The sequence below is a fragment of the Cajanus cajan genome, chromosome 4, assembly GCF_000230855.2.
Source record: "Cajanus cajan strain Asha chromosome 4, NIPB_CcT2T_4, whole genome shotgun sequence".
Classification (NCBI taxonomy): domain Eukaryota; kingdom Viridiplantae; phylum Streptophyta; class Magnoliopsida; order Fabales; family Fabaceae; genus Cajanus; species Cajanus cajan.
This window is the reverse complement of record NC_138520.1, coordinates 70,298,476-70,322,433: the sequence shown is the minus strand read 5'-3', so window position 1 is coordinate 70,322,433 and position 23,958 is coordinate 70,298,476. Positions and strand designations below refer to the sequence as shown.

The following is a 23,958-nucleotide window of genomic DNA, read 5'->3' as shown; positions in this document are numbered from 1 at the left end:
CCCCGTCATATTTAGCAAGGGAATACCTCATCCGAATGATTTAATTCCTCCAATTGATATAGTGACTTCTGGAAGCTGTTGAAAATGCCTAAAACATGCAACGAAAATGATAAATAAAATACTTTATTATTTATTTAATTTGCTTTCAAATTCTCGTATATTGCTTGAACAAATTCTCCCAGTCAATTAATCTTTTATAGCTGGGGAGCGGCAAATGATCGATATTATTTATTATCTATCTGCATTTTCTTATGTTTGAGAAACTAATTTAAGCAATAAATAGCTGTAAACCATATGTGCCACCAAATAATTTTTTTTTTAAAGACATTAACTGAAAAAACTCAAAACTTTGTAGGTATATCATCAAAACTCCATAATCTCCACAATAACCAAAGAGGTGAAGAAGAGTTCAACAATGTTTTCAAATGCACCAATGCTTAAAAGCAGGGGGAATAAAAACAATTAAGCTTTATCACCATTAACAAAATCATATTTCTAAATGCTTATTATATTGGCATGCTTATTATAAAAACATAAGTCACTTGGTCAGTTGGAGAAACTCATTCACATGAGGTATTCCCTTGTTAAATACGAGAAAAAAAAAATGGACGAATATAGAATTTTATTTATTTATTTTGTGAATCAGCCTGTTTGTGTTGATTCGTGCTTAAAAGTTGTTATATATTCAAATAGTTTTAAAACTAATTCACAAAATAGTTTAGCCAGTAGAGATAAAAATTATAGCTTTGTAATATATATGCATTTAGTATTGATTTAGCTAGGATCTGTGAAGGTTTCCAAACTTTTGGAAAAACATTAATTAACATGAATATCTTTCTTTTAAACAAAAAAGAAAATATTAAGTGTGTCTTTTTTTTTTTTTTTTTTCTCTTTTTAATTTTTAAAAATTATTCTATGCCTAATGCCACACAACAAGTAATTTCTCATAAAAAATCTATTAGGTTTTGAAAATTGTTTCTTAAACAAATATTTTTAATAACAGAAAAATAGAAATCGCTAAAGATGTTTTCTCATTTTCTTTTGTTTTATGATTCTAGCTTAAGGGTGTGAATTTATCATCCATCTAGAATGCTACTACATGTGGTGAAACATGAACTTGGTGCGAGTATATTGTTTTCTTTGTTTTTTTTTTTAATTTTTTTTATAAAGTTTTTTAAAAAATAAATATGGATTTCTTAATGTCTTGATTACCTTACATATTTTATATGGATATTATTATGTGTGTTTTCTGAAGTTGTCCATCATTAACTACATGCAAGAAAATATGATTCAAGGGCAAATGTGAAATAAAAAATAAATATTTTTCATCAATTGTATATAATATGCACAAATATCTTACATAGTATTTGATTGAAAGGGAGGGAGAGACTTTTTTAAATTTGTCTTATTTGATTTAAATTTTAGGAAGAGAGAGTAGGAGAATAAAATTCCTCGTATAACATTTTAACCGTCTTTCAATATATATTGAGGAGATTTGAAGAGGGGTGAAAGAAATTTTAAATCATTTATAATTGTCTAGTAACATATGTATACATAAGATTGTTAAGGTATATAATTTATAAATTGTCATAGTTCCTAATTTAGATGAAGAATGAAGTTTATATATGAACTAAAAGTAGAAAAATGAGTATATTACATGATGTTGTCTTGTTTTTCAGTAGTGTCATTTCTTCTTCCTAAGAACCATGCGAGATTTGAGCTAATTGTTTGAGAGCATTTGGAGAACAAGTACAGGAAAAACAAGAATAGTTGTGCAAACAAAATACATATGAACGTTCAACCCAAACAGTGTTCACAAAAGTATAATTATGAGAGTAAGGAAAGTGTACCAGCGTAGGCAATGGTTACTCCAAAAGCCAATCTTCCAAGAACACCATTCAACACCTATTGAAAGTCTTTTCACAAGGAGTTTCAAAAGGTACATCCATTGGCTCCTTCATTCCGTTGAAATGCATAGTTTTCTCATGTGAAGCACATTCCTCACTAACATTTGAAGGGGCATTATCTGCATCCAAATTATCTGTGTCCATTAATTTGCTTGTTAAGACTTCCACATGCATGCTTAGTGTGCCCAAATTTTCGAACAAAATAAGAACCTGCCTTTTCACCGAAACTCCCCCATCAAATATTTAAACAACATATATGAGATTCACCATTGTACTTAAAGACTAGGAAATCATTTTCTTTCAGTAAGTGATCTTTTACAAATTGTTCATAACCAAGCCCAAAGTCCAAGGTATCATCACTATTAGTCAGCCCTATATTATTCCACACAATGTCATGGAGACCCTTAACAAACATTTTTGTGGCAACATCTTTAAATTATTCGAAAATGTTTTTAAAAAAATGCATGCAATATAAACTTCAAATTTCCTCACTGTGAAATTATTCTACTTGTATGCTTGTACATCTTATTTTATATTTTTCTCAATGATGAAATTTGAAGTTTAATTACATGCATTTTTGAGATCATTTTCAAATAATTTAAAGAAGTTGCCGAAAGATGTGTTCTTAAGAGTCCTGCGTGAAATAATATAGGGTTGACTACTAGTGATGATACCTTTTACTTCGGGTATGAACAATTTGTGAAAGATCACTTATTGAAAGAGAAAATGGTTTCCTAGACTCTTTAAGTACAATGATGAAAATCATATCTGTTGTTTAAATATTTGATGGGAAAGTTTCTGTAAGAAAGACAGGTTCTTATTTTGTTCAAAAATGTGGGCACATTGAGTATGTGGGTGGAAGTCTTAACAAGTAAAAGGACACAAATATTAGATGTAGGTGATACTCCTTCAAATGTTGGTGTGGAATATGCTTTGCATGAAAACTTTGCATTTCAACGGAATGAAGGAGCCAATGGATGTACCTTCGAAATTCCTAGTGAAAAGACATTAACGCTGGTATTGAATATGAGGTTTTTATTGGAAGATTTGCTTTCTCAACAATGGATTCAACGTTCATATTTTGTTTGCACAAGACTATGCTTGCTGAGTCATTACATATGTTTGCTGAATGCTCTCACACAATTAATTAACTCAACTCTCGCTTGGTTCTTAGGAATAAGAAACGACAATACTGAAGAACAAGACGCCATCATGTAACATACTCATTTACCACTTTTCAATAATGAATGCTCTCATTTAACAATTTATCAATCATATGCTTTAACAATAAACCCCATTTTGGTTTCAAAACATTTTTTTAGAACACCAAACAGCTACTACGAACCAAAATAGTTGGTGTCCAAATTGAGGCTGAAAGTTGAAAAGATTGATTGTTGTGTGGATGGGTGCATGTCGTATTACAAGAAGGAGATCATTTTAACCGAATACAAATTTTGTCATTTTCCAATATATTTACCTGCTAAGGCAGGAACGGAAAGATACAGAAAGATTCTGGTAAGAGAATGTTTTTGTTTTTTTGCCAATCATTCCAATGTTACCAAAGTTATATCTATATGCATCAATATGGAATCCGCAATTGTCATTCAGGTGTTAGTCTCTTCTAAATATTGAGCCATTCATTTGTTGATCTTATAATATAAACTGTTCTTATATATAATTTTAACTCTGTTGATTCTTGTTAATTGTTTGTATTTAATTTTAATTGTTATTAGTCGCATGGTTCATGCTCACTATGGGTAAAGTACACTGTTGCTATTTTCCTACTTTTCTGATTATGGTTTCTTTGATTTGTCAAAAAAGGGACATAATGAGGCACCATTGGTTGGATCTGCAACAATTTCTTTTATTTGTTGATTTTCAGTTATCGGTGATATATCATTTTTTTTTAACTTTACAGGAAAGAGAAATAAAACAAGAAGTTGATTTTTTTTCTTCTCTTCCATGTTCTATTTTGTATCTTTCTTTCACCTTCTCTGCTGAATTTGTGTCACATTTTTTTTTTTTTTTTTTTGTGTTGCTAAGGTTGATTGTGTGGGCAGCTTGGAGCGATTTTTCCGGTGGTCGCAGTGCATATATAATTTAGGGAATTTTTTTAGAGAAATTTTATGGTACCCATATTATTTGAGAGAGTATCGGTACAGTTTTTTTATATTTTATATTTTTAATAATTTATTTAAATATTTATAATATTTTATTCTTTTAATTTTTAAATTATTTAGTCATTTTATTTTTATTTTATATATTCTAATTTATTTATAATAATATTATTATATATTTAAATAGTTTAATTTTAATAATTTTTTAAGCATATTTTAATCTTTTCACTTAAAATTTTTGAATTTCTATATTTTAATTTTAATAATTTTTTAAGTATATTTTTTGTCTTTTTGTCCTAAATTTTTGAATTTCTATATTTATAATTTTAATAATTTTTTATTTCTACTATTTATTAATTTTTTCTTTTTTTTAATATTTTATAATATTATTGAAATCTTATAATTTTAATCTCTATAATTTTATCTTACTTTTCATTTTATAAATATAATTTAGATTATTCATTTTATAAGTAAATTAATTTTTCTTTTAATTTTTATAAGTTTACATAAAGAATGTATTGAAACCCCTCAATCTTTGAGGGTACCATAGCAACTCCCATTTTTTTACTAATCCAATATTGGAAAGGTGGTTATGCATGTCTTTCACTCAAAGGATCAAAGCAATTAATTGACCTTTTTTTTTGGGTGGTTCTTTTTACCATGTTCCTAAGAGATTAGGTATAACATATACTATCATGAATAACTATTACAGAGGTCGAGCATATGTTTAACCTACATTTTAAAAAGATGTTATATATAACTAGTTAGATTTTACCCGAAGCAAGCCCTAGATAAAACTGTACTAGAGTTTTATATTAAAGACAATAAACTTGATATATGATACATGAATCGATAATGATGATAATGAACATGTGATATAACTAATATTGTAAAAATAACCTTTTCTTCCTAATCTTCTATAGGAAAGAAATTGGTTAGAAGGAAAAGAAATAAGTAAAAAATAAAATTAAAAAATTGTTTGATTTTTTTTTAAAGATATAAAGGATTATAAAGATGATTGTAATAAATATTAAACCTAGATTCTCATGCTTTTAACTATCTTAATCTTTCCCTACTCAATTACTAGTCTAACTCTAGTGGTTAAAAAAAATTGTTCGATTGATATTAATTGTGTGGGATGAGAATAAAAAAATATAAATTCCACACTTTTTTATTTTAATGATATACATGGAAATAATGTGGAAAATGTAACACCTATTTTTATAATTCTAAATTTTAATACTAACCGTGTCTTTCTTATAGATTATTAACGTAACTATAAAAATAATAATATTTATAATAAAGATATAAAAAAATTCAATGAAATAATCTACATATAGTTAGATTTTATATACATAAGGTATTATTATAAAATATTTACAATAACGTACTTATTTATAAACTATTTATTTATACATTTTTACTATAATAATTACATATTAAGTTAAAATAAATTTACTATTGGATTGACATGATTGATTGGGACAAATAGAAGGCAACTGCTATGAGGTCATCTATAACGGTAGGAATTTCTTGATTTCAAGAAAATATAAAAGTCGATAATCTTGGTTTGAAATAACGTACTTAAGTTTTTTTTTTTACTTATTTAAATTTTCAAGGTCAAACCTCTAACTACAAATTAATTCAAACTTTCATTTTTATAATCATAAATTAACATTAATCTTTATAATGAATGATGAAATAATAATAAGATGAGCTTAGAAAAATTAACAAAGTTAGATTATAGTTAGAATTAATAAAAAAAACTTAAGCTAAATAGATTAGAATATTTTTAATTATTTAAAATTTAAAATAACATAATTTATGATAATAAAATGTGCTTAAAAATATTAAATTAGTTATACAACAGTTGTAAATATCATAAAATAATAAAATAACATAAAATAATAACACCTTATTATTATGACTCCTACACCTCTAATGCATGTGCAATCAAATTATTAATATCTTCTGTTTTATTAAATTATAATTATTTTAATTATTACTATATTATAAGTCTTTATTTTAGTAACGTAAACAGTTTCTATTTTAATAACGTAATTAAACTATAGATAATGGAACCTCATAATACAATTTTCTTTATATAATAAAATTTTTAAGATATTTCTTTGTAATTTAGTAAATTTATCATTTCATGTTTTAATTTGTACCAACTTAAAAATTTATTTATAAAGAGTAAAAATTTCAATTTAATTATAAAAATTTAAAATAATAAAATACTTTCATCAATATAATTAGAATATTATACTAGAAATTTAAAATATTATAATTTTATAATATTATAAATAGTTATGAATTTAAATTATTAACAATTATATATTATATAGATTCATAAAAAAAAATAAAAAACAATTAAAATTATAATAAAATTTTTGGAATATTACAGAAAAACTGTTGTCATCACATTTACTGATGAATTTAGAACCATCATAAGATGAACATTAATTGAATTTTTTTATTAAAGTTTTAGTTGTAAGAAATCGTTACAATTAATTTCTTTAATTTTTTTAAACACATATTAGTGGCTTGAAAATCATCAAAAAGTGTTAAATAAAAGTCTTATTCGATTATGTTTTTCTTACAAAAATGTTTATGGAATTGATTACAAATTTTTTTCGGTTGAAAGTTTAAAATTTTATATGATTTTTTATTATATATATATACTTTAAATTTAATTAATTAATTTAAATTTATGATTTTATTTAGTTTTTAATTTAAAGAATTACTTGAGAATTATTTACATACTTTTGATAGTTATTTATTTCATTTCAAAATATTATTTATTTAGTTAATTTTTTTTATTTAATTGATAGAAATAAAATAATAAATAAAAATTCATTTCAAATATTTTTGTTTTCATTTCTTTATTTTTTATTCTTTCTTTTTAATTTCTTTCTTCTCTCTCTTTTTTCACTTGTATTTTTATATATCTTATTTCTTATCTATTTCTCTTTAATTAAATAATCAAATTTTCACTTTGATACTTTTTCTTACATACATGCACACGCACACACATTCATACATTCACCTAAGTCATATACTTAAACATTGAAGTACTTGCAGGGTATACCGGAGCTAAGTATTGCCAATTCACAACGAGAACTAAGATTTTTAAAATAATATTTAAGAGTATAAAATCAATTAACATTTTTCTTATAAAAGTTTAAGGAGTAAGGACCAAATTCAATGATATAAATGTATAGAAACCTTGTTTAGGTTCGGAAAGTACAAGAAATACAAATACATTTTCCCTTCATATTAATAAAAAAAATGGTTAATTAATATTTGTTTAAAAATATTTAATATTTTTATTAATTAATATTTATTAATTAAATTAATAATATATTATTTATTAATTAATATTTATTAATTTTAAATTAATTTAGAATTTTATTAATTAAAGAAAGAGAGAGGGAGGAAAGAGTGAGATAATTAAAGAAGAAAATTTAATGAGGAAATAATAGTATAAACTTTTTAAGAGGAAATTTTATTAATACTTTTCTCATTTCTTATCATGTGTTGATTATAAACATGAATTTTTTTTAAAATACTTTAAAAATTCATATATATATATATATATATATATATATATATATATATATATATATAATTGGTTGCATCCATATATTCAAGAGGAGATTGCACGTTTTATAACAAGAAGATGAACATTAGTGACTACATTCAAATTACACAAAATATAAAATTGATTTCAAGTTCAATTTTTTCATAATTTAATAGAAATCCAAAAAGAAGGAAGAAATAAAATATATAAACTCATTGATGCAGTCAAAACGGAGAGAAAATTAGTAAATATGTAAGACTTCGCTGTTCATAGTCAACTAATTCAACTACATAAATTTCTGAACAACCGGTGGAATTGAACTGAGTTGCAAGAATGCAATCCATATTAAATAAAGCTATGCCTGTTTCCTTAAGTTCTTCATTGTTGCTACTTAAGAAACCAGAAACTATCAACAAAACTTCAAACCACACCCTGCCCAGAATGAAATTCAATCATAAAACAATACACCCTTTATGAATTCCAATTAATGTTTCATACATTGTACGCGTTGTGGCCATTATGTTTTCTCTGTCTGCATGGCTGACACGTGTTGTAAGCGTTACTCATTATCCCAGTTGTATTTTTTACCATATTTGGACTATTCTAGGTATATGTTTCTTATCTTTGATAGGTTTGTGTTGTGTATCATTCTGTCTGAGCGGCAGCATAAAGGGCTTTGAAACCTAAGTTGAATTTCCTCAATCAGCTGGCTCATTAATCCTCAAATTGAGGTAAACTTTGTTGATTAACTCAATTACTTAGTTTGTTTGAATTTAAATCATCTTGGAATAGGGTTGTGTGGTGGGGATTTAATTTTTTTGATATTTCTTTTACTCTTTTTTTTTTTTCTGCAGTCCCATTGATTTTCCTCTTCCATCTGATTTTTCTTTTGGTATAAAAAAAGCCCTCAATTGTTTTTTTTTTGGGGAGGATCCCTGTTCCTGCCCTAAATTTATTCACCAATAAATAAATAAATTTGTTGATTTATTTTGCAAAATAATAAAATTTGAGTATTCAATTTTTATGCAAAAGAACATAAATCAGTTCACTTTCTTTTCATTTACTTGTGTGGGATGGTAAATTCAATCTAAATTAATTCAATGCTCAAATCCATCCATCAATTAGACTGATTCTTTATTTGTTTGCAAATACTCTCTGTAATTAGTTGGCCTTTGAGACTTTGGTTCTTGATCTTAATTTCCAGTGTAATTTGGGGTTGTTATTGCGGTTTTTTTTTTTTTTTTCAATGTCTGTGCTTCTTGATGAGGACTAAAATTGACTTGTGTTTGGTTAAATGGATAAGTTGTTAAATGATAAAAGGTATTTGGCCATATACTTACCAACAATCTGAATTCTATGTAGTTATGTTTGATGATCTGTCTTGCTTAGCCGTCAAAGTTGTCATTTTCTTTATAATGTTAATTATTGATATATTATTTTCCTTCTCCAGTTACAGACTTTGTTTTATTATTATTTTGTATAATTTCAATATTTTGTTGGGAAAGTGGTTTTTGGACCCAAACTTTATGATCTTTATGTCCTGGATCTATTATGAAAGGATTTTGTAGTTGATTGATGATTTATGTGTTAGATATTTGGTCATCTATTTGAAAACTCATTTGATTGGTTAGAGTTATGAATACCATTATAAAGGTGCTGCATTAAACACCTTAGGTATCTAGGTTAAGTGGATCTTGGTTCTTATGCAATACTTGTCACAAGACTCACAACTAAGTTCAGTAGCCAACTTACAAAAAATAATCCAATCTAGCAGGTGTAAAGATGGAACACAAATGTTTAGTGTCAAGATATCTTTTTGTACTATTTATATAATTGATATTACAATCCACAAGTACTACATGTCAAATTTTACCCGTGCTATTTTTTGTTTCAGTCTCATTAAAAATCGGTGTGTGGGATAAAGTTTTTGAGAGGGGAAGTGCTAATTAAGAAACTCATTGCATATAAATGATGATAACATGCATTTATCTAATAAAATACGATTAATACCAAAAGTTACAAATTTAACCTATAAGCAGCCAGTCACAACAAAAAAATAAAATAAAATAAAATATAATATAATATAATAATAATAATAATAAAACCAAATGCACAACATACTAGAATCAATTATTGTTTATCTAATAGGATCCTTAGTGGCCAAAACGGAATATATTATTAGAAATAATACACTCTAAGCTTGTCCTTTTTATGATCTGATTATAATATATATTTTTTAGTAGTTTTCTCTTATTATTGACCGTGGACAAGACTTCTCTATAGAGAGGTAAACATGCATGGGTGAGTTCTATTTTGTTGAACCATTTTCGGAAGATTTGGTTTTCAATTCTTTCTTTAGGATAGGTGGTGATACATGTAGAAAATTAATATAGTTGTTTAACGAATGATGGATTTGAGTTTATGATTAAATGTTGGACAAATTTGGACACAAAGGGACACCTTCGGTAAAAGTGAGGAGCTGCTTTAAAGATTTGAGCTTTTACTATTCTGACCTTCCTTTCTTGACTTGAAATTATGAAATGTTGAATACAATCTATCATGTTTGAGATCCTTTTTTCTGTATTGAGCCTTTCCGCGAAAAAGGAGAAAAAAAAAATCTAGTAGTTTAATTTGTAAATGTTTTCTCTAGGAAGTATTATGGACTTTAGGAAATTTTAGTTCAATGAATGCATTATTAGCCCATTAATCACTTCTTAAACATAGTTAAAAGAAACCTATTTTTGCCTTGAATATCTAAATTCTTAAAATTCATTAGAAGCTACTTCTAGATCTAGTGGATCTAATTTAACAGTATGATTTCAACATTTTTTTGTGGGTTTCATTAACAACTTTTCATGAGTTGCAAGCTCTAATAGTGTGAGTGCACTAAAATCAATTTGTTTGGGAAGCTGGAACTTAATTTGGTATTCATTTTTCAAAAAAAAAAAGTTGAAGAAAATATTCTGTCTTATCAAATCCTTGTCAGTATAATTAAGCAATCCACATCACGTGCTGTGTGTAAAAACAATTTAATGCATTTTTTTCTCGTAGAATTTATCAAAATTGCTTACAAAAAAGTTCCTGCACTTCTTTTTGGTATAATAGAAACTTTGTTGATATATCAATTTTCGGATGACTTGGATTTAGTACATGCACTAAGACTTTTTATTAATGCAAAATTGAAAGTATGCAATTTGTGTAGGTAGGGTGACCCTAACATGGACGTGGAAGATAGATTAAGTTCAACAAAACCCCGACATTTTGAAAAAACTGCACCAACGATGATTGGTCCCAATAAAGTGAGTTTTTCATTTTTTGATGCTGTTTATTCATTTTTTTTTTCTCTATCACTAATTAAGGATAATCAGAAAAGTTTATTTCCTACTGACCTTCCTCTCTTTCATGGTCAAGTTGCCTGGATTTGAATTCTTGTGGCATATTAAGCATTGCCTAGTCATGGTTTAGCATTTGTTTCATTCTTTTGTCAGCACCGAAGCTTTTAGGTCTAAGGTAAATAAGGAATTTATTAGTTATGTGTGTGTGTGTGTTTTTTTTTTTTTTTTTTTAATCTCTGGCCTCAAAATAGGAAATTTCTAGGAGTTATGTTGTAATTTGTAGAAGGTATGATGATAATTCATATCCGTTTTCTGAGTAGATGATACACTTGATACTGAATATATTAGTAATTAGAAGTACTTTTGAGAAGATGCAGCATGGAAAAGTAACAGGAGGTTTTGTTAAGCTTTGTGCTTCCTGCAGTAGTTTGTGTATTTGGTTCAACCAAAATGCCAGGATTTTCAATTGGAATTAATGGTTTAGTCTATTTTGATGTAATACGTGGGATGGGATTTTCTTCTCGGATAGCTTCTAACTCCTACTAAATATTGGGTATTGGGCTTTTGTTTATTTCATGTACTGCTTTATGACTTTTCTTATAGTTTAATTATATCATTTCTCAAAATTAAGAAAATATTACAATAACAACAAAACCTACTTAGTTCTTGTTGTCTATTTCTAAAACTTTTATTCTTTATGGGTCTCAAATATTTCTTCTACTGATAAAAATTTTATTCCAACACTTAAAACGTGCAATTTGTGGTATTGTATGTTCTCCAATTTTTAAAAAAGTTAGAGAATTATGCATTTTTGCTAAAATTGCATTCTGTTTATTTTGTCTTATACTTCTACTCCTTTCCAAGGCTCCTCTCCAAATCCCTAACTTCTCATTTATTTCTTTTCATAATTTCTCAAAAAGATTATATATGTTTTTAGACTCTAAATTTTTGTCAATAATTTTTAGTTTTAGTAATTGAACACATTTTATTTAGTTGTACTTCCTAAAAATTTTCTTCATGAACAAAAAGTTATTGACACTAGAAACCAAAGTATAATGAGAAGAAAATTTTGAGAATTAAAAATAAAAATCTACAAAAGTTTGGAGCATAAAATTAGTAAAGAATTGTTGAGAAGCTAAAAATAAAATTCAATAAAAATTTAATAACCAAGAACATATTTAATTCTTTCCAAAGCTAATACTATCCACAAAAAGCATGCACCACTATAACGTTTCTTGGGTTAGTTCTGTAATAAATTATTAAATCTTTTAATTTTAGAAGAAAAAAAATACTATTTGGGATGATGTTTTTGGAATGACCATTACATGGATATTTAGTTTAGTACTCTATCTGTCAAACTGATAATACTTGATGCCTATTCTAACATTTGTAGTTTGTTGTTTTCATTCCTGTTCTTGCCTTTGCAGCCGAGAGAACTCCCATTGCGTTTGTATTATGGGAATGGTCAACGAATCCATGCCCAGAAGTGTATTGAATATGGTGTGGTTGATCGACTGTGTGAAGAATGTGGGCAAGTTGGACAACTAACTTGCTTTTCATCATCCTTCCGAAAGTGGGTATGTAAAGTGTTTGTTTGGATATAATTTACGATGACATTTAAGAATTTTTTATTGAAAATAAAAAGTATTTTTTGATAAATTTATTTTAAAAAAATTTCTAAACATTATCCAAACATACTCAATGTCCGCATTTATATTGTTTAATTACTATGACTAATGACAATGAATACAATTATTTACACTAGTCTGGTTTATGATGATTTGTTGTCCTCATTTTATTTCCCAGAGTATATAGCTCTAACGAGTTTTTCGTATGCATTCATAATTTTAGGCTTTAAGTAGAGTAACAAGAGAAGAGATGTATTACTTTTGTGGCCGATGTATGTTATATGGACACAAAACTCCGGATTGTGATCTTCTTGGTATACCTCCCATATGGGTACGTACTCGAAGCATGGATTACTTTTTCTTCCCCTCACTTTTTAATAGATGCCAGCCAGTATATTACCCTAACATTGTTGTGTGTTTAGAATGAAATTTATTATTAATTGGATAACATGACACAAAGAAAATACACACGAATATTAAACTCATTAGGCTTGTCAAAAATAGTAGAAGTAATGAATGCAGAAGATAAGTAGTACCTTTGGAAAGTTGAGTGATTTTGCTTTCCCATTTGACCATGCCTAAGAAACTAATCAATAATTATTAAACATGGCAATCAAATGGAACATATGAAAATCTGATAAAATGACAAGAAATGCATTTAGTTTGAAAGTTGTCATTAAAAGGAGAGTGAAATCTTTGGAGGAAAATTTGCTTAGTAGGAATTTAGCATGTAGCATTGTTTGAGACATGGACTCTTATTTTATATATTGATACTCTAATTTGTTATTCTCAATTTGTAGCACGATCCTACTCCTAAAGAGAGGAAGGCAGTGCATTGTGGATTATGTGGGAAACCTGGACATAATCGACGAACATGTTTGAAGGTTGGACGTAACTGAACGTTCATGTGAACAATGCCTTGACATTTTTATCGTTTGAAATCTGAGACTTTTGGATGATTTATTCTTGGTGCACAACTTTTGATACTATTTTTACCTTGTCTTCTTTGGTAGATCAGAATATAAATGATGTTTCCTTGAAATCTAAGTTGTATGGAAAGAATATTTGTGTTGATGCCTGATTTTTGGTTGTTTGTTATGCTGTATAAACAACCATCCAACATAATCGGTGGCTTTATGTTTTTTTTTTCAAGCCAAAAGAAATTTTTATTAAACATGAGTACAAGGATACTCAAACCCTTTTACGTACTTAACCAAACTTTTACATAAATAACTAGTTTACGATAAACTTAACCCGTTGTTCATTTTCTTTAAGTAAATTAATAGTTCAACTAAGTTACACACAATATTCTTATTCCCTTCCGTTTACTTGAGTTATTATTTTCCAACAACATCAGATGTATGTTGGTAGAAGACCCAGCATAATTCATCTGACAGTTTTGTTTGACATAACCCACTTTACACTATTAGCAACATGTCTCGTTATGAATAATTTCATGTTGTGTCATATTTTTGTCCTACAATCCTTTTAAACAATCCATAGGATTCATGGACCATTCAAAGAAAGAGAAGGAGAAGTTCTTCAACCTGTTGGGCATCTATAACCAAAATCTTTATCTAATTAATTCGAGCACACCATTAATGTTAGATATTATTTCTAGTCTAAAAATAATATTGTTCTTATGTTAAAAATGACCACATGATTTTAATTTCAAGGTATCTAAACACACATTTTTACATTAATAAGATATTATCTACTTTAAATTTACACTTTCATAATTTTATTTTTGATCATTATTTAAAAGATTTTTTACCAATGAAATATGGAAGTATTTTTATAAATTCTTATTTCTCTTCTTTTGTTTTAATAATATGAGACTTTAATTCTATTTCAACAAAAGATCTAACTTCACATTTAGCAAAATTTGTCATTGTATTATATTTTTATTATTGTTTGTATTTTTTTTAACAACAAAAGAAATTTATTAATCAGGTATACGGAGTATCATAAATTTATTTATAATAGGAGAAATATAGAAAACATATAAATTGAAAACGTAAATTTATTATTAGTTATATGTATGTGTTATGAGTTATTAGTTGTCACTACAATTCAATTAACGACTCTAATACCATTGTTATGATTATGTGATGATGTTTGTTAATGAGATATATTTATCAAGAAATGTTATTACATCTTGTTATTTATAGACTTTTTCACACATCTCCACATGATTATGATATTGTTTACTTTAAACTTATATCTTCATGATTTACTTTTAGTCATCATTTAAAAAATATGTTAACACGTAGGTTGTGTAAGTATTATTTTAAACCCTTGCAGAAATTTATTGCATTGCACCCTGACCTTGAAATTGGGCAGTGCCTACTTCCCGCTACTCACAATAGTAAGAAATGGAAAAAGAGGTTGTGAAGATAAATTATAAAACAGAAGATAAATTATAAAACAGATAGCATAAGATATTGATAGGGTTATAAACCATCATTTTTAATAATAAGTGTTAGAATAGTGGATTAAGCCTAACTCAACCCTACAAAACCGACTTGTAAGATGAGGGTTGCTTTTCACTTATATACTATTCAATTGCCTAATCTCTAGTCGATAAAATAGTAGATTAAGCTTAACTCAAGCCTATAAAACCGGCTTGTAAGGTGAGGGTTGCTTTCCACTTATATACTATTCAATTGCCTAATTTCTAGTCGATGTGGGACTTGAGTTTTTTCCCAATAATAAGTTATATCGTATTCCTAATTTAGAAAGTAGCCACATTTATAAGTTATTTCAATCACATGTGACCTAAATCACGAGTTCATATCGAGGAAGTTTTTATTAAAAGATAATGAGAAATCCTTCATTCTCATGCCAAAGTCGATCGGGTGATGAAACGTGTGATAAACTTTTTGAGATGTTAAATATTCATAATATTTTGTGATTTGCATTCAATGGTATACAATAATATGTCGTACGCAGCATGCTGCCCGTTGTGAGATTGAGATGTACTCTAATGTTACAAATCCAAGCTATTTAAAATATATACCAAAGTCTTGTTCACCATTTTGTTTTTAAGCCTTTAACAATATTAGGCTTTTGTAATTGGTATATGCCTTGTTACTTCTTTTTCTATTCCATGAGTCAAATTGACATGTTTTCAGTACGGTACTAGCAAAGGTTTGCTCTAACATGTAATAAAAGACAAGTGTAATTAATGATATAATGATAACTTTAGTATCATAACCTTTTTATTTATCAAAATAAATAAATGATTACAACAAAGGAACTAAAATAATACAAAAAAAGAAGCTGATACATATATAAGGTTCCCATAAAACAAAAAGACCTCTACTAGGAAGTTTCTTAAACCTCTAACTACTAACTAGCTATACTACTCCTTAATTTTAGCCCTAAACGTCAACAATCAAGTCGTTGAAGAGACACCAGTCCCACTGCTGGTTCAATCCCATTTTCGCTTAATGCACGTTATACAAAAGAAAATGGAGGAAATATATATGCAGTGAGACGTTGTACTTTGATCCTCATTTCTATGGAACAAATGAGACTTTTTATCACTTTAACCCACAATATACTGTATGGTGGCTGACTAGGCCGAATACCCGAGTTCGTGACCGACTAGGCCGAATACCCGAGTTCGTGGCCGACTAGATCGAATACCCGAGCCCACCGACCACTCACAATCTGAACGGAACGTGTCGGTGTGCTCGGCCAAGTCACGGATTTACGCCAGGATAATTATGAAGAGGTTAATTTATGTAATGCACCGGATTAGCCCCCTAATTTCCGGGGCCCAGTCCTTAATCGCGGCCCAATAAGAATCACTATAAATAGAACCCCAGCGAGGTACGTAACTAACTTTCAACTACCGCATTTATTACGTCGAGCACTTACTTGAGTGTTGGAGTGTCTTTGCAGACACCCTCCCTCACTTCGGACTGCTCGGAGAGGAACGAGAAGACCGAAACCTAGGATCAGACCCGCTACAACAAGGATAATTGAAGTGTGTATCCTAACACAGGAACACACAACAAACATAAACAAAGGAAAACTTAAGAGCTTAATTGCATTCTCAAAACACCAACATCAACCTCATCAAAGGTTCTCAAGGCAACACTAATTACCATGTTCTCAAAAAGTAAAAAACATAAGCATTTGTAAATTGAATGCGAAAATTATTATATATTAAATATAAGCTTTACACACACACATTTCCCTTATTTGAAACCATAGCTCACATACACTATAAATCATATTTAAACTCTTATATTAAAACACACGCACATTTCCCTTATTTGAAACCATAGTTCACACACACTATAAATCATATTTAAACTCTTAATTATATTAAAAGTTATGATTTCTTTACTTATAAAATATAAGTATTTTCCCTTATTTGAAACCATAGTTCCCTTATTTGAAACATTATATGCATAGCTTAAATGCATAAAATAAATTCTTATAATCTGCACAACATTAAAAAAATATTATATTTTAGAATATAAACTTAGTATTTCTCAAAAAGTTCTATATTTTCATAGCAGGTTAACAATACATACATTTCACATCAATTTATTTACAATGGTTGGCATTTTTTTTTCCCAACTTGTCCTTACTCTAGATAAATACATACATTTGTAAAACACAGTTGTGTAAATAGCACTGCTCTTTGGACAAAATACATGGATAGTTTTATGACATAGGCTTACTTTTACCTTGCTAATTCATCTGCTTCATTCAAGGTAAGAATGATTTGAGATTTATCTTATTTCTACATGACTAAGCGTAGGAAACAACTCTTGCAAATCTGTTAATTCAACTTTCAAATGGTTTAGGTACTTAAGACGCACAATCTTCACATGCCACTTGTATATATCATTGTCACAATTCATATTTTGGGGTTTTCCTCCAGTTATTTTTAGCTCTTTTAAAACGTTGGGCACCTCACTAGGCTTCAACCATTCTGGAATTTTTTGTCCAGAAAAACATTCAAGATGCAATTTTTTCAATCAAAGTGGTTAATTTGAATATTACTGTAACTTCTGTCAGACACAGTCCATGATATTTTGAGATACTTAATGAAAACTCTTCCAAGCTTTCAAACTCCCTATATATCTTTTGATCACAGCCTCAAATTATATATATATATATACACTGAGTTTCCTTAGTCTCTTTTCAAATTGGCAAGGTCTACTATTTTGCAGGGAGTCTTTCTAGAACTACTTATTAAAAATCCCTTGAGAACATGGAGATAAGTGAGCTTGTCAATCCCCTTTGGCATGCCCTTCAACATGTAACATTAGGATAAAATGAGATGTGTGAGGCTTCATTGATGAAATATATTGGGAAGTGTCTCCAAACTGTGGCAAGCTTTGAGATAAAAAATTTTAATTCCTCAAGTTGAGCAATGGAGGGTGGAAGCTCAAATATTCTTGATATCCCACAAAGACTAAGATACTTCAATTCTTTTCGATCCCTCAACTCATTTAGGAATTCTTCAATCGCCATCTCAATGTGATGTGAAGGTGAATTTTGCCAACGACCAAGTTGTAGCACTTGTAAATATGCCATTTTATTCAACCATTGAGATTGAAAATTCAAAGAATTTGCACCAACATTAATAATAGAATCTATCTATTGGTTTGAATCACGTCCTAGTGTAACTTTTTGTTGCTTAAGTTCAAAGCAATTATACACAATGGGTATTAGGAGATAAGATCCAAGATGTTGTGCATTTTCTCTTGATACAAGTGGCTCCAAGTGGGTATTAGGTAACTACAATGGGACAATCAGATTTATAAATTCGAAATTTTATCAATCATTTTCTCACATTCTTCTTCCTTTGATGTTTCCCTTGTTATATTTGTAAGAATATCTATTCGAAGTGCAATCCACAAATAAATTGCATGTCTTTTCTTTAAAATAGCATTTTCAGGAAAAATTAAAAGAGACCTCAAACAAAACTGTACATGGTAATTTTGCCTGTCCAGAATCTGTCTTGCATTTTGAGGCAGCAGCGACAACGGATGAATGATGTGTTCGGTTGTAGAGGGATGTAATGAGTGCAGTTTTTCATTACTCTTGTGATCCTCCTAAGATGACGAGTGAAAAACATCTAATGGGAGCAACTTGTGAGCATGTTAAGACATGCAATGGATAACAAAACCATAAAATATAAAAATCATATAAAATCATAAAACAGAAAAGAGGAAATTTCAGGAAAAGGGACAATTTTGTGTTCGCTTGGATAACTATATTGTTATGCATGTTTTTCATTCATATATAAAACATATACATAAAAAATGACAGTCATACATAATGTTTATAAATGTTGTCAGTAAAACATATGTACCTACCATCATTAGGTGTGTTATTTACCTAAAATTAAATACTTAGCAGAATATTATTACCCATTGAAATAAGTAAACATAATTACAACAGAATTTTTACCCACTAATACAAACAACGATAATTAATTACTATAGTAAAAACAAAGGAAAAGCTTTATTGTTTTAATACTCCTCCTTAAAACTTTTCTTAAGAACTCCCAACTTACTTCTTAGCTCATTAAACTTAGTACTTGGAAGTGCCTTAATGAGTATGTCTACCAATTTCTCCTCGAACCTATAATAAATCAAATAAACATCTCCATTCTTCCCAGCTTTCCTTATAGCATGAAATTTGACATTGATATGTTTGGTTCAACCATGTTGAATTGAAATTTTAGCAATTGAAATTACTAACTTGTTATCACACCATAGCATAGTATGCTCCATTAGCACATGACTCACATCTACCAAGACTTTCCTAACCCATATAACTTGAATTGAGGCTACTATTGTAGTTACATATTCAGCCTTGACAAAGGATTAAGTAACCACATCTTGCTTCTTAGAGTTTCATGAAAATACTCCACTACCAAGTAAAAAAAAATACCCTACTGTGCTCTTAGAGTCATCAATAGATCCAACTCAATCACTGTTGACAAAACCTTCAACCTTCCCATCACTTTTGTTGTATCAAATGCCAAAATCAGCAATACCTTTCAAATATCTCAACACTCTTTTACCTACACCAAAGTGTGTTAAACTTGGTGAATACATGAATCTTGAAAAGTAAACTACTATAGAACATCAAATATGGTCTTGTTGTAGTCAAATAAAGAAGACAACTAACCAAATTTTTATATTAAGTCACTCTAGCATTGCATTACCATCAACCTTGGAGAGTTTTTCATTAATAGCAAGTGAAATTGAAATAGGATTACAATTCTCCAATTTGAATTTTTTTCAGCAAGTCATTTACATACTTTTTTTGTGAGAGAAAAATTTCATCATCAATCTAATGCACTTCCATTTCCAAAAAATACCTTATCACTCCAGGATCTGTCATTTCAAAATCCCGTAACATGCTATTTTTAAACTCTTCAATTTCATCAACACCATTTGTTGTAATCAACAAGTCATCAACATAAAGTGAAACTACAATTTTCTTTCCATTGCCACAATCATTCACATAAAGAGTAAGCTCATTTTGGTTCTTCCTAAAACTATTGTACAGAAAATGAGAATCAATTTTGTTGTACCAAGCTCTCGAAGTTTGTTTCAGACCATACAAGGCTTTCTGAAGCCTATATAAACTTTTTCTTCATGACCTGCAACAATAAACCAGTAGGTTGTTCAACATATATTTCTTCTTACAATACTTCATTTAAAAAGGTAGATTTAACATCCAAGTGAATGATTTTTCATCCATATTGAGCTGCTAATGCAACAATTAATTTATTTGTTTCATGCCTAACAATATCAACATAATCAATTCCAACCATATTTAAGATTTTTTCATCGTCATAATTAAATATTTTAAAGTCCTTACAATTTTTTGTTTTACTTGTGAGTTTAGTTAAAGATTTTATATGTTCAGAAAAGGTAAATTATGCAGACAAGTGATATTTGCTTGTTAGCTTAGTCATATTTTGTTGTTTACTTTACCAAATTAGGGGTAAGTCATTTTTAATACTTAAGCACTTGTTGTAAACACTTTCAAAATGTGCAAAATTGAGTTCATAACTTAAATATATTATATTAGTTTTTACCCTTGTTGTATGTGTGATATTGCAAATTGTTTAATTTGAACATCTATATTTTGTTTAGTCATACACCTCTATTTTTCATGTTCTATATATTTTCAACAGAGCAGAATCCCTTATTCTTTCAAAAATGTCATTCATCTCTTCACCCAACCTCTTCCTGTCTAACTTTCTAAGATGGTCATCCACCTCATTCAATGTGTCAAGGAGTTCATCTTCATTCCTCTTCCCTCTCAAAAACAGGTCCTCTATCTTGTTCAATTCCCATGTCAATTTGTTCAACTTCCCATCAAATGATTCATCTCTTTCCCTTTCAAGGAAAATGCTCCTCACGCACTAGTATCGTTGTTACTACTTTCATGATGTTCGTTCTAATAGAAATTTTAGTTCCAACTGCAATAAAACAAAGATAGTGTTACACAACATTTTTGCAGCTACAAAGATTATGTTTTCTGTAAACACTTACTTTACCTGCCAAAGGGTGCTTCGATAACTATCTCGTGCTCTCTTTTGCTATCCCAAGTCTTTGCGAACAAGTACTTAATCTCTAAAGTATTTACAAAAGACACTCTAATACTTAACTCAGAGTAATAAGTACAAGCAATAAATGCATGAATACCTATCTTTGGAGGGAAAGAGATATACAAGACAAAAGAAATATAACGAATATGTAATAAAAAAAAGGAGAAATAGAAAAAATAATTTTGATAATAAATGAGGATTGGTGCTTAAGAAAAAATAGGCTCGTAATTGTCCTAACATTACCAACGGTGAGAAAAAAAATGTATTAAGCTTAGAATACAAATGCAAGGAAGGAACTAAACTAATGATTAAAAATGGAAATAGGTTAGGCCTTAAATAAGAGCTTTTGACCTGACCTCTTTAAAATATGGTATGACCTGATTCGTTTAATAAAAATGTCAAGTTTAAATTTTAAAAAAAATCTATTTATATAATAAAAAAGGTTAGGCTTAAGCTTATAAAAAAGTCTATTAGACTTGATAGGTCAACTTATTTATTTATATAATATAATAAAAATTAATATATATTATTAAAAATATAAATAAATAAATAAATTTGTAAAACAAAAATAAATTATCAATATTTAAAATATTTTTTTATACAATTATATTTTTTCATTATAGGTTTATAAGTTTATGACTTATGCATGAGTGTACATTAACATACATGACTATACATGAATTGTCCCTTCAACAAAAAAATGATTCAATTTTCACCTTTATTTCTTTTAAATTTAAATTCTAATAATATTGAGTAAACTATATTTTAAAAATAATTTTATCAATTTTTAAAAGTTAAGTTTATTAGCCTACTTAGCAGTAATTTAAATAGACTAATAAGTCAGGGCAAACTTTAGAAATGTTAGACCAGACTTATAAAAAAAGCTTATAATAAATAATAGACCAAACTTACGTTTAAATTTTGCAGAACAACAAACTCACTCTATATATTCAAAGTTTGACCTGACATATTCTCATTTCTTACTAACAATCAAAGTTTCAAGTCATTCTCTTGTGTGGATTCTATTTTGATATTTTCTTTTGATATGTTCTACCATTCATGGCTATGTATTAGGTTAAAATGTGAAACAATTTAAACATGGTAACTCAAATAATCAAGATAACTATAACAATTTAAACAATTTTAATAGTTTACAGAAATCGTAAATCATACTAATAAAAGTCAAATAAAGAGAAATAAGTAAATCAAGGAGAAATTAAAAAAATTCACTTAATACATGATAAGTGAATTAATACATGGGATCAATGATTAAATTTGAACTATTTAACACAATTATATATTTAAGACTCGAACTTAGGATCAATGATTAAATTTGAACAACTTATATCATATAAGTGAATTCATATGCTAATCTAGTTAACCATGATATCAAGGTTAACATTTAGTATAATTGCAAGGAAGGAACCAAAGTACAAAAGTTTCAAGTCATTCTTTGGATGCATTTGAATTCAATAAAGAATATTTCTTGTATGTTATGATGAGAAGTTTAAGTATTCTTTTTACTAACTACCAATGACATGTTGAAGTGTGAATTATTTTTCAACTTCCATTTCTTAAAATATGAGTGAGATTGCACATGTAACAAATGGATCAACACGTACGCCATTGGTTGTTAGCATGAGGACACCAAAGTACAATGGTTTCAAGTTATTCTTTGGATGGATTTGACTTCAATGATTCCAACAAAAGCTGGACCATCAATGTTTTAGTTAATTCCCTTGATTTAATAAAAAAAAATATATTAAGTGGATGAGATTTATAACCAATAATTTGAAAGAGTGGTAATTAAATTTAAGAAAATTATTTAAAATGTGTATATCCATGGAATACGTGTAGGTGAGACCATAAATTAATAATTGTGTAAATGAGGGATGCCGAGAGAATCAGGTACTATGCTCTTGACACTGAATTTAGTAATTACTAATATTGAATATAAAGTATTGGAAATACAATGACTACAAGAAAATGATTCAAGAGAAGTATATATTGTTTCATTTACCTTTTGCAATTAAATTATTCTAATTATACTAGTAGACAATATGCCTTGCAAACAATCAAACAACAAAAATTTGATATCATTCTTTTCCTTTTCCTATGCAAAGGTACCGTGACTTATCCTTTCTTTCTCAAGTGGAATCCATTTCTTGAGAGTTTGAAAGTGTACCAAGTTTTCAATTTGCTAATTTTATAATTGTTCACAATTCATAAACACAAATTACCCATGCAACCTTCGCTTTGCTCGATCCACTAATTCTAGTCCGTGAACTTTATTTTTTTTTGTTTCTTAGTTTATCAGTTTATTTGGACTTTGGCCTGACATTGCTGAAGTGATCTTAATTCTAGTCCAAATGATTGAAACATATATTGAATAAGAATATTCCTTCGATGCACTTTGTTACGAGAGGTTTTGGTATTCTTCTTACTAACGAATAATGGCGTGCTAATGTATGAATCATTTATCAACGTTTATTTTCTACAACATGAGTGAGGGTGCACATTTAACACGTGTCAATGCGCCATTGGTTTTAGAACGAGGACACGAGAATCCCTTAAACAATGGACACCGAAGGAACAGGTTCACTGTTCCCACCAAATCTAACCATTTACTTGGTCAAACTAGCAATGATATATCCATACTACATTGGTCCTTAAAAATTTTTTTCAAATCCCTGTATCATTAAAAAAGGTCACTCATTATTAATCCACGTATCAAGTCTATTAGTGCTTGACATGAGAGAGTGTATTGAAAAAAAAAAAAAAACAAA

The 23,958-nt window shown here is 28.3% G+C and overlaps 1 protein-coding gene across 1 annotated transcript; it reads left to right on the top strand.

The window, feature by feature from the left end:
• The first annotated feature begins 7,801 nt into the window (after positions 1–7,801).
• Positions 7,802–13,638, top strand: LOC109801772 (uncharacterized). The gene is made up of 5 exons (XM_020362900.3): positions 7,802–8,338; positions 10,810–10,906; positions 12,370–12,519; positions 12,794–12,901; positions 13,371–13,638. The coding sequence occupies exons 2-5, from the start codon at positions 10,826–10,828 to the stop codon at positions 13,467–13,469; spliced, it is 438 nt and encodes a 145-aa protein (XP_020218489.1). The 5' UTR covers positions 7,802–8,338; positions 10,810–10,825; the 3' UTR covers positions 13,470–13,638.
• Positions 13,639–23,958: the final 10,320 nt, after the last annotated feature.

What these genes read in the sequence shown, in the direction of transcription:
- LOC109801772 (XM_020362900.3), top strand. Translation starts at nt 10,826, where the DNA reads ATGGACGTGGAAGATAGATTAAGTTCAACAAAACCCCGACATTTTGAA. An exon ending in CGATGATTGGTCCCAATAAA is followed by an intron (nt 10,907 to 12,369) that starts GTGAGTTTTTCA and finishes TTGCCTTTGCAG; the next exon opens with CCGAGAGAACTCCCATTGCG. An exon ending in TTGGTATACCTCCCATATGG is followed by an intron (nt 12,902 to 13,370) that starts GTACGTACTCGA and finishes CTCAATTTGTAG; the next exon opens with CACGATCCTACTCCTAAAGA.